Source organism: Strix aluco, chromosome 8 (assembly GCF_031877795.1).
Source record: "Strix aluco isolate bStrAlu1 chromosome 8, bStrAlu1.hap1, whole genome shotgun sequence".
Taxonomy (NCBI): Eukaryota; Metazoa; Chordata; class Aves; order Strigiformes; family Strigidae; genus Strix; species Strix aluco.
In genome coordinates, this window is record NC_133938.1 from 7440923 (window position 1) to 7457929 (window position 17007).

Here is a 17007-nt window from a genome sequence, read left to right on the forward strand (position 1 = left end):
GCGCCCCGCCGCGGCTCCGCCCCCGGGGCCGCCCCAGGTGCCGGCGGGGGGGCGGCTCCCGCCACGCGAGCAGCGGCCGCGGGACCTGCACGGCTCGGCTCGTCTCGGCTCGGCGCTCCCGCTCCTCCGCCTCAGGTAAGAGCCGCGGAGCCGGGGGGCTTCTTCCCGCCGCGGTACGCGCCGTCGGGGCGCAGCCTTCCCCTCGAAAGTAACGGTGAGGGGGGACGGGCGCTGGGGCGTCACCCCCCCCTCCCCCCTCCCCTCAGGCTCCTGCCGCGGGGCGGGAACCGCGCCTCGCCTCACCTCACCTCACCACACCATCCCCGCCCGGGGCCCCAAAACTCTTCCCGCCCTCCTCAGCCCCGAGCGTCGCGGTTGTCCCTGGGCTGGGCGGGTGTCAGGAGGTGCCCCGGCCCCGAGGGGCCCCCGCGGGGCGGGCGTCGGCCCCCGGCCCCGGCAGGCACCGACGGGCGGGATGGGTCCTCTGTGCCCCGGAGGTGTGGTGTGAAAGGCAGACCCCCAGGAGCGGCGGGGAGGAGAAGGTGACAGCAGCTATCTCTAAAATAAATATTTATCAGCAACGAGAGGTGATATAATACTGCTTTATCTTTGAAATATCCTGAGTGGCGCGGGGGGAGGCTGGAGACCGGGGCCTTCACGGCTGTTTTCCAGCTGGTGTGTAACCTTTGTCAGGTCCTGTCACCCCGGGCGGTTGTTTTCTGCTCAGTTTGCTGCAGCGCTTAAAACTAAAAAACTGTACGGCGGTAAAACAAACTGCTGGGAAACGCGGGATTTTGTTTCTGTTGTTTCTGGTTTTGCTGCTCTTTGAAGGGGAGAGGCAGGGCTGCGCGGCTTCGCTCGGCGCTGGCTGCTGAGCCCCCACCCGCGGGTGGGCTCTTCGCCGTACAGGTGGAAGGACGGACTCGCAGGCTGGGTGGATGGCCACGCTGCCCCGAAGCAGTAGACAGTGAGCCCGTTACACAGAGCCAAACAGATCAGTCATTGTGATTTTATTCATGAAAAGTAAAAACTCTCCAATTTCTCCATCTTATGCTGCACAAAGTACAAGTGGTCTTTTTGCCATATGTTCTGAGACTATGCATTGTTTTTTTTCCCCGATGTCTCTTCTCTGCTCGCCAGCGGCAAGGCAGTGGCATCTGATGCGCACGGTAGCATCGTGCTGTGGGATCACAGGCAATATTGCAAACACCAGCACAAGCGTTGCCACCTTTTCGCCTCCCAAGGTTCTGTCTCCATGATGTCCTTTCCTTCTTACGACACAGGCAGGGGTATGTTTGTGCTGTGCATCAGGTTGATCTGACCTAAATTAAGACCAACCTGCCAAAAAAAAAAAAAACAAACCCAACTTCCAACCCCTGGGGCCAGGGGTTACTTTTAACCTGGATATTCCTGTGGCCTGAGACAATATAAGACCGTGGCCTTTGAAGGAGGAAATTCATGGTTCTGTGCACTTCCTTGGTGACAAACCTGGTTTCAGCCTTTCCTGCTTTGTTCCTCATTGCTCACTTCTGACCCAGTGCTGCACTCTCAGCTATGCTAGTAACAGTTTGTGGGGCTTCATAGTAGCCTGGATTAGATCTAGGTTCAGATAAACATCCTCTTTTAAGTGGATTTTTTCCTCACTCTCCTTTCCAAGGTAAAAATGTCAGTGGAACTACAGTCTTGATCTGTGTATTTGAATCTGTACCTAGATCATGGGAGCGCTGTATTGGATTATAGTGGGTACAAGATCAAATCCATATGCTGCTGTATGTAAGTGTATAAGTAAAAAGCTTTTATTTCCTGTTATTTGTGCTTGCTATCCTGGAAGTGGTTGTATGTGCATTTACTGAGACCTTGGTGTGATCCCTGCCTTCAGGACTGCTTAATCAGGACAATTTGTAGTATAAGTAAGAAGAGAGGAAAATAAACCAATCTTTAAATCAAGCTTCCTTTGCAATTTTGACAAAACTATTCTGCCTTCTTTGCAGATTCGTTACATTTTCAGGTAACAAACTGAGGAGACTTACTAGCTTTAGGTTTTAATAGCAGTAGTTCTTGCTACATCTATGTGTAGCAAAGCAATACATATAGTATTCATTAGCATACTAGTTGTCACTGTCATGTCATAGTCATGTTAGTTGACTTGCGTGTGTTTCAGATAGTTTTTCCCTACTTTCACATGATCTGATGCAGCCCCAGATCAAAATGGGCAGGTCACAGCATCGTTTTTCAGGGTCTTGCATCACCTGGCTGGTCGTAGTGCCAGGGAAGGGCACTCACACCCACTTAACCCTCCCCAGTAAGTCCACGTCTGTTCTCTGTTTCTAGTTCAGCCCGAGGAAGTATTTTTTTTCTGAGGCAGTTCTCACTGAGACGCTAACATTGAGGAATGCCCTGAACTGGTAATTTCAGGTATGCTTCTTGCTGTAAAAATGTATCTTGTGCTTAAAGTTCTGCAATATTTAGTGAGCTCTTGTAACTGTGTGCCTAGCTTACCGCAGCATGGTGGTATTTGATCTTTGAGGTAAGCAATAAGACTTCTGTTTGGAAGTACTAGCTAATTAAAACATGGGAATTGTGAGGATGCTTGTCGTAATCCCAGTTAGCAGGTGGCTTACTTTGCAGCATGGAGAATATCATAGCACAGAGAAACAAAGTAACTTGTTCATCGCAGATTTTCTGCTTGGAGGAGGAGGACAAAAGGCAGCAAATTAAACTACTTCTGTGCTGCAGAGGCATCCTGAGCTGGCCCTGTCTCCGCGTGGTTCTGCTTTACAGGTGGTTACTACAAGACAATACCAACCTCCAGTCACCTGATTTGGTCAGGACAGCAGCTTGCTTTTACCGATAAATGAAAGGTTTTAGACCTGGTGATGGAGAAAAATCTGTAACTGTCTCCTATGCACTGGTGGAGGGGTGTCTGCCCGAATCTCCATATAGCGTGACTCTAGCTCCAGATAGTAGGAGTTCCACCATGTACCTGAACTCACCTTATCTTCCACCACCATGGGAGGGCATGGTCACGACTTTCTCTGTGGAGGTCTGTATCCTAGTGCAGAACGTAGCTGTGCCCTGCCATCCAGCTGGGGAAGGATCAGCAGGGAGTTACACGTGTCTTTCTTGGAGCAGAGTTGTTACAGATTTGTCTTGTGTGTTACTCTGGGTGCTTTAATGTCACTGCTGCTTCAGTGTATTCAACAGTGAGATACTCAGAAGTATTTCACTATAGCCAGTTCGTTCTCAGAGAAACCGTGGCAGAACTGCAAGGCTGGAGAGCAGATGAGAAGGGGACTGAAGTCTGTTTATCTCAGCCAATGTTTGTAACGGGAAGCAAGGACTTTAATGATGGTGAGTTTTGTAATAGTGATCAACCTCTTCAGCTCGCACTGTTCTCTGGAGACAGCACTGGTTTCAGGGTCAGACTCAGCTGGCTGTTCTGTAGGTCTAGAAATTGGCTGGCTCCTGGGGTTCCCAAACTCGATGGAATATTCAGGGAATTGCGGAAATCTCCTCTTCATCCGCTCTTTAGGGCACGAGGAGGATGTAAATCTCTTGTTCCGTGCATCCTCTGGGAGAGAGCTGAGCTGGGTTCAGTTAGTGGCTCCCCTTTAGAAGGGGAGATCTTTGTACTGTTAAATATTTTTCTCTGTATCTTCTGGAGTAGCATGTTTGCCAACAGGCATGGAACTATGTGATGATAAAAGAGCTGCAATGAAAACACTCATAGAAGAGAGTAAAAAATGTGGGAACTTTTATTTCTTTACATTTTTTGCTGTTGTAGAATTACAGTGACTAATTCCTCCTTCCTGCAAGTTTTGTTGTGGCTCTAAAATGGACTAAAAGGATGTTGAACGTTATGCAGGAAATGGGAGAGGCATGGCTCCAGACACAGAGGGACAATTGGCTTGAGGAAATCTTTCTAACAACAGTCCCAGCCTGCTGACTAACAAAATCTAGTTGTAAAGTTAGAGAGTTGATGGAAAAGGGATGATATCCTCAGGTTTTTGACTTTTGTTCCGCACTCAGCAAATTCTTTGAAGACTTTTTAAAGCCTGTATTCCCAAATCTGAATGGGTAATAATAAATAACTGCCTACATTGTTTAGAGGTTTTTATCAGTGTATATTGAACTCATTTGAAGCATGTGAATTCTGGAACAGCTCCACCACAAGCATCTTCTTGCAAAGACTTCTGGACTCATTAATAAATCAATTTTATTAATCAGGCGCTTACATTTTTAAAGTAATAAACATAGAATTAATTTTCTTTGTTTACACTGTTTAATTATTTTTGTTGTAGATCTATCAATTAGGTTATTTGGATGACACCTCAAAATCAAGTTCTGGACAGTACTGAAGTGCGAGCCAGAGGCTGTCACAGGGAGCAACAGTTGCAGAGGCAGGGGTGTGAGAACAGGACGAAACATAACTGATGCTGAAAAATGTGCAATACTTTGGGCAAGAGCAAGGTGCTGTCTTGTTGCCAAATGAGGTGATTGTCTATTGTGTGAATTGTGAGAAAGGATTTGTCCTTGTTTGATCCAAATTCTGACCTGGAGTAGGTAGCTGCAGCTTGTTATTTACATAAGGTCTGAGTTTGTCCACGTGTTTTGGCAGTCTCCACAAGGCAAGATAATGTAAGTCAAGATGACAAATGGTGGTTTACCCTTGTTTACTGGAGAGGAAATGCACCAGGGACAAAGTTGGCCTTTAGATTATATTAGTCATGAAAAAGAGGACTAAATTCTGTTATGTTTTTCTGCTCGAAATCTGGAATAACTATTATTTTAAGGCAGTTATTTTTGTATAGATGTGCTGTAAGTTGCAGACATTTCCACGTCCTATCGCAGTTTGCCTTTGCAGTACAGTAGACTTTGACCCAGGCTTTGTGCAGAACACCAATGTATACAGATGTATTTCAGCTGCTCCTTGGTTCCATTTACCTTGCTGCCTTTCTGCAGGAGAGGTATAATGATTCCTAGCTGAGGTTTTGCATCCACTTGTAGGATTTATGTAGAACTTTTACTTTAGATTAATTTAGATAATCTCCCTTTAATAAATTTTAAACTGATGGCTCCAAATATCTGCTGTTATCTTAATACCTGTCACTCACTCAAGCACTGCTTCTGTCCTCTTTGTATGCTACAGGGCTTTCCTCTTTACCTTCAGTGAAGGAAGCTCAGACCTTCACACAGCAGCATGGTCATGGTCTAACCTATTAGTTTCTTACATAATATTCTCATTATCCATCCTTATCATAAACATTGTAATCCTTTTGTTTCTATATCGCAGGTTCAACAGTGTGACCACTCTCTTGATTCATATACTCACAGCAAAGCCTCCATCTGTCTCGTGGGTTATAGATCTAAATTGGTAATGATCACTTGCTTGCAATATTTATTAGCAGTTATGTTAACTGCTCATACTTTGTTTTCTGCTTCTGGTAAATCTCTCTTGTAGTACAGCATTTGTATAAGACTCCTTAAGGTCATGGCCTTGTTTCATTTATGGGCTTTATTCTTAAGACAGTATACATTTGTTGTAAAAAAAATTCAATTGGTTGGTAAAAATCTGATTCAGGATTTAATTTAATTCCTGAGAAAGAAAAAAAAAAAAAACCCACACACTTTTTTTTCAGATGACAGAGCACATAACAGAGTGAGTTTTTAGAATAGAATATTGACATAGAATTGTGAACTAGAATATTTTTAATGTAGATGCACTTTTTAAGATGTTTTGGGGAAAAAAAACCCCACAAGGTATTAAATCTTGAGAAGAAGTTACACTGCATGTCAGTAATGTGTCTCACAGATTACTGCTAAACTGTAAATATTAGAGATGAAGAAATCTTTTTGTTTAGTTACTTTTTTGTTTATTGCCTACCACATAACTTCCAGAATAGTTTTCATGGTCTTTTAGCATCTTCAGAGCTGTCTACAAGGCTCCTGTCCTAAGTTTCTATAAGAGCCTTTGCATATGTGTGATCTATTTGACTTTAGCACAATGTATTGACTTTAGCACTATGTATGTTTGGGTTTTTTTAAACTTCTACCTTTAGTTAGCTTCATTATTTCTGCTTTTACTAAATGAGTATTTAATAATCTCTTTTCTTCCTTCCACACTCCTCAGTGCCTATGGGTAGCCAGGAGACTAACAGGTACAGCTGTGTTTGTGACTGTGCCCCTTCTCTTGTTGGCTGCTATTACCACTTATTCCTTCTAGACTGACAGTTGTTAACTTCTCTCTCAGTTTTTCTCTGTTGGCTGATCTTGAGCACTGGAACTCAGGAACAGTAAGATGGAAGTAAGAAAAAAGTTTGGACTCTGAAATAAAGGAATGGTTTAACACTGATAGCTCTGTAAGGCAGTAAAATAGTATGTCAGGAGAAACAGCAGAGGCTCAGTTGCTGAACACACACAAAACGAGGCTGGACCCAGCCTGGCGTAGCATGCTGTCATGAGATCCTTGACTCGTAGAAGTATAGAGGGGCAGTTTCACCCCCATCTTCTCACCTGCCTAATAAAAGAAATCTGTCTGTGCTAGCTGCTGCTGCTGAGACAGTTAGACAGTCACTTTTAAATTGCCACTGGTCCTATATAACAGAAAACGTGTGTAACATGTAAAACATTTCCATTTTGGCTTTAAAAATAAAGCAGTAACAAATATTAAAAGATCTTTTTACTGTTAGAAACGCACAGAACTTGTAATATACAGAATACGCAGGTTCATAACAAGTTGAAATTGCAGTTATGTCTTAGTGTGTAGTTGGAAGTATAAGTTCCATCAGTGTGACCATGTTTCATGGTTAACCAAGGTGACTGACATCAGACAAGGAGACTCTTTTCGAAATTCAGGCTTCTTCCTCGCAATGTTGTGAGACAGAACGGGACGTGAAAATGGCCATGTCTGTGAACAAACCCATGCCAATACAGACGCCCTAAACTTCCAAGGGTAATGATCAGATTTCTTCTTGTCTGTGAGAGGATAGAGAAGAGCAGCCCTCCATTAGTTTGCAGCCAAAACTGTAAGGGCTGGCAACACCTGAAGTCAGCTTTAGTTTTTTTTCTGGGAATAAATGGATGGTAAGATATACCAGTTGATTTCTAGCCAGCACCATCACCTTTAGACAGTTCATGTGCTGCTTTTCACAGAAGTTGTCTGTAGGTTGTAAATACTGCAGAACAGGGGCAGCAGTGACCACTTCTAGTGATTTGTAAGAGCAGTAACACTCTGATGGTTTGTGTTGCACTACAAACCAGTTTGATTCTTCACTGTGATGTTGCTCAAATTAAAAAGCACAGCTGCGTGAAGCATCTATATGACACATTTCAGTGAGTACTGAAAGCAGCGAAGGCTGGTTTCCCATGGAGGTGTCTTAGGGTGATAGGCTTGTTTTTTTTAAACTTCATTAGAGCAAACCAGAAGATAAAGGCAGGAGAGCCACCTTGACCGAGGAACATATTCTTTGGTGGCTAATAAGCTCTGATTAAGATTTTATTGCTTTAGAGCATTTGTAGCATCCTCCTCCTATGTGGTTTCTTTGTCTAATAAAAGACGAGCTCACACTGCAGGCTTTTTCCTCAATAGGGAAATTATAAGGTATCTCATAGCTGCATAACTGCCTATTCTCACAAAACTGGTTGGAAGTGGACGTGTTTGAGACCTTGTTCCCATTGCTAAAGCATATGGGGAAAACAGGTTGTCAGTATTAGTATGCTCTTAGCTACAAAGAAGTGGGCTACCTAGGCAAAGAACTAAAAGATGCAAGGTTTCATACTGAAGTGCTCTTAAGGGCAGTCTGATTGGCAGCTTTTTCTTTTCCTGTGTAATGGGTTTTCTGTAATGTAGCTAAATCTTTCCTGTATAGGTATTTTATTGAGGATTATTCCAAGGCAGTCAAAATGGAAAGTCACAAGCCTCTTTTTTGTACTCTGCATGCCGGTCTTATTTGACTTGGTCTTCTGTAACAAAACCCTAGTTAGTCTGCATGTCCTTGTAAAACAGCAGAGATGCTAGAGTCATCCCAAGCAAAGAGCACATGTAGCTGTGTGCCCAGCAATCAGGGGGTTACACTGCCAGCTAAACATCCTTTCACTAAGGAGAGAATAAAATCCTCTGGGAGCGATGGCTGCGTGAGATGTTCTGACAAGTTGGGCGGACAAGAGCTGCCTGACATCGATGCGTTATCACCTTTTCCCTCCTGCTGAGGCTGAATCTCCACCAGATGTGGAGGGCCTGCAGGAGATGTGATTTTGTGGACCTTTCTCTCAGTAGCATAGCAACTGCCATCGCTTCCCACCACTTGGTCCCCTCTGCTTAGCTCCCTCAGCAGTGCTGGATTGGGAACTGAAACAACTTTAAAAACAGCCCTGCAAAACAGAAGTTGTAGGAGGATTTATTTTTAACTGGGATCTCTCTGTTCTCTGAACCAGCTCTCTGCGTGGTCTTCAGGACTGACATAACTAGGGAGCGCTTGGAGCAGGGATGGGACAAGTGGGGAAGAGGAAGGGAGGGGAGGAGAATTGGGAGAAAGGTCTGCTGGTTCCTGGCTTCAGGATTCAAGTGCAAATTCAGGGGCAGCCCTGTGAACACTTTCAGCCCAAACGGTGGTGGAGTACAGCTTCAGTAATGATCTACAATCAGAGGAGTAATTCAGTAATTAGTACTTTCGATTTCTCTCTATTGACCAGAGGAGGGGAAGGAAAAAGTCAAATTTAAGCAAGGGGATGGAATTTTCTTTGAAATTTTTTGTGCTTCGATGCTGCCTCTAATGATTCAAGGAGCCAGCCTGCAGCATCTTCAGTGTAGCACAGTGGCACGCACAGGCCAGTGAGTGTTATGCTTCTATGACAACAGCCCTGCGTTCTGTACAAGTATCATTTGATCTTATTTTCTGCATTGTGCTTCTAACAAAGCTGCTCTAGCTGGCCGCATTCTGTAATTGCTTTTTAACTGAGATCTGAAAGTCACATTTGTAGCCAGGTACACTTTTGATTATAGCAATCTAGGGGGGTTAATAGAAGCAGCAGTGTTTCATTTGAAAGATCAGTTTGGAGTGTGCAGACGGATTCTGCGAAGACAGGGGTAGAAAGAAAATATTGATTCCTGTATGATCAGTGGAATATTTCTTTGTTAAAGGTCTGCTTCCGATTCTTTAAATGACCAGGCTTCAAGTGATGAGGGCATCTCGCTTTTTTCAAGCCTCTGTGAGTGGAATGGAGAGGTAGAGATTTTTAATTTTTTTTTCTTCTTTAGTAAGTGCACATGTGTTCTCAGGGGCATTTGTGGAAGTTATGTATGTGTATGAGGAAGATAAATGACTCAAATAGAGAACTTCTTACTGTCTTCCAGCTTGGTGATGGTACAAATCAACCAATCATCTGGATTCATAATTTTTGCAGCTGAGATTTCTAACATTTGAACTGAGGCAGTGAGTGCCTTGGCCTGAGTGTGTGTGTGTGTAAGTCAGTTGGGTGTTGAATTTTCCATTTGAGAAATTCCTGTTAAGAACCACAAGGCATGAGTAGAAGAGCCCTTTTCTGATACACTGGTGGGAAGGAAATTTGTACTTGGCTTTTCTGGAGTGCTTGCAAAGGACTGTAGTGTTACTGAATAGCAGCTGAAGTTCAGAAGAGTGTGTATCAGAATTGTGTTGTATCCTACAGAGAATTACTTGTGGGAAGATTTTACTGCATTCAGTGCAGCTGTTGACTATTGAGCTACGAATAAAGTTCTTCAGAAACTGTCCTTGTTAATGCAGTCTGTGAACGAAATGCCTGCTGCACCAGCCCTTTTCTGTGTGAGAAAGTTGCATGTGTTTAGTCAGAGATAAACCATCATGCATATTTTACTGAAGTTTAAGCTGAGTTGGTTTTGGTTTGTTTCCCCTCTGTTGGGAATTTAAGTTAAAGTGTTGTCATCCCAATTTATTGCCTTATAGCTGTTTAACTACAGTGAGTTTTGAACTGTTTGTTTTGTTTTGTTTCAGTGGGTGAGTGAAGTCCTGTGCACAGGTGAGACTTGCTAAGAAGGAAAGTATTTGGGCATGTGGTAGACATTGGTGGGAGTTTTATTCACAAAGATGTCAACGAATCTGAATTGAGGGGAAAATTAACTTATTTCTTTGGATGCCAGGGGAAGAGACTTTGGTCTCCACTCAGGGCTTTCTGACACTGCACGCAAGTAGCAGGTGTCCTAGTTTGGTGGATGAGTAGCTGTTGATCAGACCTATGCTGTCATTGCCCCAATTTGCACAACCCCCTAACTGGTTATAAGGAGCTAAGAGCTTTGCTTTTTTGATGTGGGGTAGATTTTGAAATGGCATTACAGATGAAAAGTGTGATATATCTGTTAAAAGGTAAATTTTCCTTTTTCTCCTCTCTGTAGTAATTTGGTCTATGTAGTTGTCTTCTGCTCTGTACAAACAGATGAAAAGGGACTTGCCTTCTCCCATGGAATGTCTGAGCTGCATATGTTAAAGCAGCTCAGTGAGTTCCACCGATCTTGATGTTTCAGACTCTGCAGCTGTTTTTTGGTTACTGAATCCAGTTCAGGGTCACAAGAGAAGGAGGGATCTCTGAGGCTGCATCTTTGCCCCTCCCCATCCCACTAACATCCCCAACTCTAACCTCCCCCATAATCAAAAGGGGTAATTTATCCGTTCCAAATGCTACTTGCAGCCCCACTGAGCCCTCATGTTTTATGCAAGTGCTGTTTATTTTAATTGTAGTCTTGAGAATAGATAGGTGTTGGATGAATTTGGTTTTCAGCTGAAATTCCTGGTGTTTCATCTTCTCCCATGGCTTTTTTTTTTTTTTTCTTCTGTAAATGTTGAGGACAGAACTTTTCTAAGGATGAAATGGTGGTGGTGCATCTGCTGGAAATGCAGATTTTCCCTAGTAGTCATAAAAGGAAATATTTAGGTTTACCTGCCTTGGAGGCTGCTTAATGAATTGCATGATTGGATGCACTGTCAAAGATTTTAGTTCTTGGTTGCAGTACTCCAGTTTATTGGAGCAACAGAAGTGCCACCCTGCCACGGGAGTAAAGAATGCTGTTTCCCTACTAGTATTTGAACAATCTGCAATAGCCATCTGTTATTCTTTTAAACACAAAGTGGTGCAACAGGTATATTTCTTGGGTTTGGTACTCTTACCAGTATAAGTGGATAATAGAAATGTGAAGCCAGGATTTAAAAGAAGATTTCAAGGTGTGATCCTCTTTAATCAGCAAATGTAGTGGTTATGATATTGGAAAGAAGAGAGATAAGCTAAACATATGGTACACAGTTGAGGAAAACAAATGATGAACTGCTCTTAAATCTGTTCTTTTTCAATGTTTGTCATTTTCTTAGATGGCTTCAGTAATAGATGCCAGATACAGGCAGAAAGATACTTCAGATCAAAATTTTGATTACATGTTCAAACTCCTGATCATTGGCAACAGCAGCGTGGGCAAAACATCCTTCCTCTTCAGATACGCCGATGACACTTTCACACCAGCCTTCGTTAGCACAGTAGGAATTGACTTCAAAGTGAAAACAGTTTATAGAAATGACAAGCGGGTGAAACTGCAGATTTGGGTAAGTGCCAGTGTTTTCACAAATGCTTTATATTAAACCCAGCAAAGATATGATGGTAAAAAATAGCTTGTTTGGAAGTAGATTTTTGAATTAATACAGAATTTGATTGTTCATAAGTTTTGTGTGGCTGTATCATTTGTACCCCTGCAGTATAGCTGAGTAAGTTCTCTTCGTACTGCTGTCTCACTCAAGTAGTGGGACTCCTGTTATGGTCTTAAGCAGCTGCTCTATGTTCTCAGGAGTCAGTGTACTATTAAACTGCAGCAAACCCAAAGCAGGTCTGGAGCCCTTTAGTAGCCACCGCTTTTTGAGTGGGCACTAGTAGGTGAAGAAACTCAGTGAGCGCTTAATGAGTGAACTCTAGGCATAGATTCTACTATCAGCTTATGTCCTCCACATAAGATACTTGTACCTTCCTGCAACTTCTGTGCCCACTCAGCAGCACCAAGCCAGCTCACGTCATCCATCCAGGATTCTTCAGGGGAAGACAGAGGTATGCTTCAAACCATCTCTGCTGACACAACTTCTTGGTAAATCAAATACGGAGAGAACTTGTGCAGGTAAGCTGGAGGCTCCCTCTGCTCAAACACCCAGTCACGGGACATTTTCAGCCTTTTTGAATTACAGCATCCCTACCTGTTTTAAAAAAAAAGAGTTCTTGAGCTGCAAGCAATTGTCTCAGTAGCTCATGATGTTCCTTTTTATGGAAAGCAAGTGCTTTCTTTTATTCTACTTGCTGGCAAATGACTTAAACCTACAGTGCAAGTGCAATTTTTTCTGATGGTGCTTAAACCCTCTGTGTCCCAGTGAATTAGTGTGTTTAAAAAGCCCAGGCTCACATTGCTTGAAGTACCATGGGGCTCCAGCTGGAAGGCCAGTTTGCACGATTTGTCTGCTTTTCATAAAAGATCTCAAATAGAAGTTATGAGACTTATATTCTCTTAAACAATTTCAAAGGAGTTAGTTCACTAACTTAAAGTAGCTGTCTACTTAGTTGTTTCTCCCACAAGTTAAAGTTCAGACTTGAAGATGAGTTGAAACTGTGTAACATTGCTACCCAGACCCTGCCCCAGATACAAGTATAGTCTAATTGATCTGTATACACTTGATTTATAGTTAATCTTTAATTATTGCATTTAAATGTATTTAATGTATAAATGCATTTAATGTATTATTGCATTTAATAGTAATCACATTTTTTTATTTATTGTGATGATCTTGAAGAGTCACAATAAAATAGAATCTGAAATGAGGAACTTTTTTAACTGCAACAATATGATTAATTTTATTTCTGTGTTGCTGGGTACAATGTACAACAAATTATTTAATAAAATGTCCTCTTCGTGTCACAAACCTCTGGCATTGAAACTAATGTAGATAACCTGGCATGAAACTGTTTGATTTAATTTAGGGTTTAGGTAATAGGAATGTTTGGACTTCAAGCCCCATAATTAACTAAAGACAATTTCTATCCATTTTGTCTTTCTTAACCTTGGAACTTGAAATTCACTAATAAGTTGTGTAAAAGCAGGACAGAAAGCACCATGAAATATTTGGGTTTTTTGCAAAGATACCGGGATTAAAATGAATTAAGCAATAGTTTTAATTAAATCTGTTTGTAGGCTTTGGAGGGAAAAAGGTTTTAATAACCTTAAACTTCTTATGAAAAGAGATGTCAGCTGGATTCTCAGAGGGTGCTATCTATAGGACCTGTAATGTTAGAGTTACCAACAACACTGTAGATTTAAAATTTGTTTTCAATAAAAGGTTCATGTAAGTGTTTGACAGTTTCTAGAGTGACTTGTGCTCTTTTCTTCTCTCTTTCTGTGCTCCTTGCATGCTTCCCTGATGTGAGTCATGATTTAAGGACCTTAACAAAAACATTAAGTGTGTACCTCTATAAAAAACACAGTATTTGAACTTGTTTACCTCCTGCCTGTCCTGAGATTAAACTTGTAATTTCGATGTACAGAGTACATTTAGTAGTAGTGGGGGTCATTAGCATACCAAAACTATGTGTTCCTGTGTGTAGGAAGGAAGAGTTTTCTTACCAACCTGTCTTCCAATTATTTTTTTAAATGATTTACAGCCCTTGTTGAGTTTCTGTGAGTGTGGGACCCTGTGGCTCCATTGAATGCTTTGCTTTTACTTACAACTTTCCAGCTATGTTGACTGTTTTTTAAATTATGCTCCCCCTAAGCTCGATGTTAAGTCTTACCTGAATCACATTTAATGTGAAACTAAGAAGTGAGGAAGGAGAAGGTATAAGCATTTAAATTAATTACTTCAAATGTCTTTATAAAGTCCAGAGAGGAGCACTTCTAGGAACCTCTAATGTTCTCTGTTCTGCGGAGCCAGGTCTCTTTCAGTTCATGGGTGCTTGTGGAGCTCTTAAGTGTATGCAGCTGTGACAGACTGGAGATGCTCAAGGGCTGTGTACAAATAACCTTGTTTTGTGTCCTGCAAATCTCAAGGTGGGGGGGGAAGTTACTATTGCTGTGCTGTTATCCAGAGAGATCAGCAATCAGTGGGACTTTCTACATTGACTTTGCTTGTGTTGAACAGAAGAGCACAGTATTTGGGCGTAAGACTCCAGCTACAAAATGCTCATTGGGTTTTCTTAAAACTAAGAAAAATTCACATGGCTTCAAGTGCCAAGCAGCTGCACATAAAGACTAACAGTGTGTTGCTGTATCAGTAAATGTCTTTCTGGCCTGTCTTGTGATTAATATCTCCAGTAGGAATTGATGACCATTTTTAAACTAGAGATCTAGCTTTTGTGTTTGTGCTGAGTTTGAGGAAGTCAGTATTTTGTGAATCAGGATTTGACAAGCTGTCAAATGTAATGATCAAAAAAGAGTGCTGCTCTGTTTAATTTTGATGTCATTAGTGGGCCTTTTGCTTTGTTGACATTAACACCTCAGTCACATGAATTGATATTTTAATGAGTCCTATCAGTTGTGCTAGTGACCTAGCAAAACTGATAGGACTCATATTAAAATATCAATATTCCTCTGGGAAATGGTCTGCTTTGAAAGATGTGAAAGGAGTATCTTGAGTTTGAGAGGAATGGGACATAGCAAAGATATTCATGGTGTTTTTACGGTTGAATGATAGCTCTGCTGTTAGAGAACAAAATTTAAAATGGTCTGGAGAGGGGTTATGTGAAATAATGTTTTGTAGGTTTCTTGGTTTGTTTTTGCTTTCTTTAAAGAACTCCAAGATCAGTTGACTGTGTTTTAATTTCAAGTCTTTCCTGTCTTGTTTAGGAATGGTGGCTCTATGTAAATAGAATAAATTACCTTTACTGAGAAAGTTCATTTTGTAGTTGGATGAGGTTTGGTAGTTTGAACATTTCTAATTTAAAACATTACTTAGGTAAATCTATTCCTGTATTATGTAGATATTCTAATATCTACAGAAATGTAATTCTTGGATTAGAATTTTTTTATGTCACTGCCATTGGTAATAATACTTCATATGAAAGTATCTCCCTTATGTTATATTTGTTAGGAGCCAATTTATAATATCTCTCTGCATTTGGGGTGTACATGTGGATTATTTCTTTCTTGACCAACAGTTTTGTATTCCCAGAGTTGCTAATTAGTGATTACTGAAGGAAAGCTGTTATATTTTTCAGCTAGGTATGTTTTTTATTATATATAAATCTCAAAGGTAACATTATTATATTCTTAGCAAATGCATACAGTTTATACTCACTGCTGCGTTCAGGTTGCCTAGCAGCTAGAGAAGGCTACTTTGTCCAGATCCAGATGGAAGCACGGTGAATGAATAAAAGTGATTTGGGTTTTAGGTGAGAGCAATGTGAGATGTCTTTTTTTTTTCCCCTTCTTCTGTGCAGTTGTGTGTTTATTGGTGGTAAGTAATAATGGTGGTAAGTAATAATAACAGCAGAACTCTTAAGCAACTTAGCATTGAGATTAACTGCTGAGGGGAAAACTCCGGTCCTTCAGGCTGGCCCAGTCTAGGTTAATTCCATGAGCATTTTGGGTAGTAACACAAATTTATTGATGGAAAATCATTGGCAATGTTTAGCTCAAAACACTTGCACACCACAACACTTTTGCACACCACTCAATATGTGTTTTGTGTGAGGAATTTCATTACAGTTCCATTATACTTTTGTACAGCACCCTACACAATGGAGTCTCATTTTTTGTTGCACATACTACACATAACACACAAACACATATATGGTTAATAATAAGCATAACTAAATACAGGGTTTGGCAGCTGATCTTACAGTCGAAACTACTTTCAACCCCCTTTTTTAAAGGTGAACAGAGGTTAAATTTAACTTCAGGTTAAAAGGCAAAAAGGATGTGATGTTCAGATGGAGACAGCATATTTAGACTGCAGTATGATTTTTCTTTTAAGGTGCTGCTTATCAGATTTAAACTGCTAGGATAAGTATAGCTTTTTCTTTCCCAGTAACAAAAATGTTTCCTTGGCTTAACTGCTGAAACCTGTAGGGGTCTGAGATTAGCTGTAGTGGATGTCTGAAACACGTGTTACAGCTTTCAGGCACAGCTGGGAAGAGGATGCAAAGCAACATCACTCTGGTTTTGTGGCAAGTATCTTTACAAACCGAAATATGACAACTGCTAATTATTCTGAGTGGCAGTTACCATTACAAAACAAAACAAGTGTAAACCAAAATAAAACCCAAGCTGTGTAGCCATCCAGAAGGCAAATATGCAGTGTGTATAAAATTTTTTTTGTATCAGTTGTTGCCTAGATGACAGGATGTTACTGTGCAGCTCACCTCATAGGGAAGGGATTAAAAGAAGTAACACTGGTAACTAAGTTCATTTTTTTTTTTTTTTCATTTAAAGGAGGTAAAATTAGAACTCCATCATACTTGATTGTAAATTTTAATTGCACACTTAACCAAAAGCTAATCATGCATTTCAGATGAGAGAATCATCTATTCCCCTGGCATCCCATTCCTATCACGTTTTTGCTAAGTTCCTTATAAGCACTGACTTTAAACTTGAATGCTTGCACAAAACTTATTTCTAAAAAAAGAGATAATAAGGGTTCTATAATTTAATATACAGCTGCAATAGCGGTGGATGTCTCTAAAGGCCTAATGGGCCTGATTCAGCTCAGTATATTCATAGCTGTTGTGAAATCCTCTGATTTGCTGTTTAGACAAAGAACTAAAATGGACAAAGTCATAATAGTGAAAAGAACAGGTTGATCCTTGTAAGAGAGACAAGATTTACATCTTATTTGCAGCATTGAGGACTTACTGGGTCCCAGGAATGAAAATCATCAGGGGTGAACAGACATAAAGCACTACTGATGTTAAAACGCAATGCAGAGTATTTGACTGGAGAAGAGATACAGTAACAGTGTCTGTAATTCAGTTCCAAAGTCTTGGTTATATCTCAAGTAATAA

General features: G+C 41.2%; 1 protein-coding gene across 2 annotated transcripts in view; it reads left to right on the forward strand.

Moving 5' to 3' along the window:
* Positions 1-17007, forward strand: part of RAB3B (RAB3B, member RAS oncogene family) — a 59641-nt gene continuing 42634 nt past the window's right edge. Inside the window, exons 1-2 of one of the 2 annotated variants that reach the window (XM_074832045.1) lie at positions 1-135; positions 11355-11582. In XM_074832045.1, coding sequence (XP_074688146.1) covers positions 11355-11582 — 228 coding nt within the window. In that variant the 5' untranslated portion in view covers positions 1-135. Of the gene's footprint in view, positions 136-525; positions 588-11354; positions 11583-17007 lie in introns of those variants that run through there. The other variant, XM_074832046.1, reaches the window with a different exon arrangement.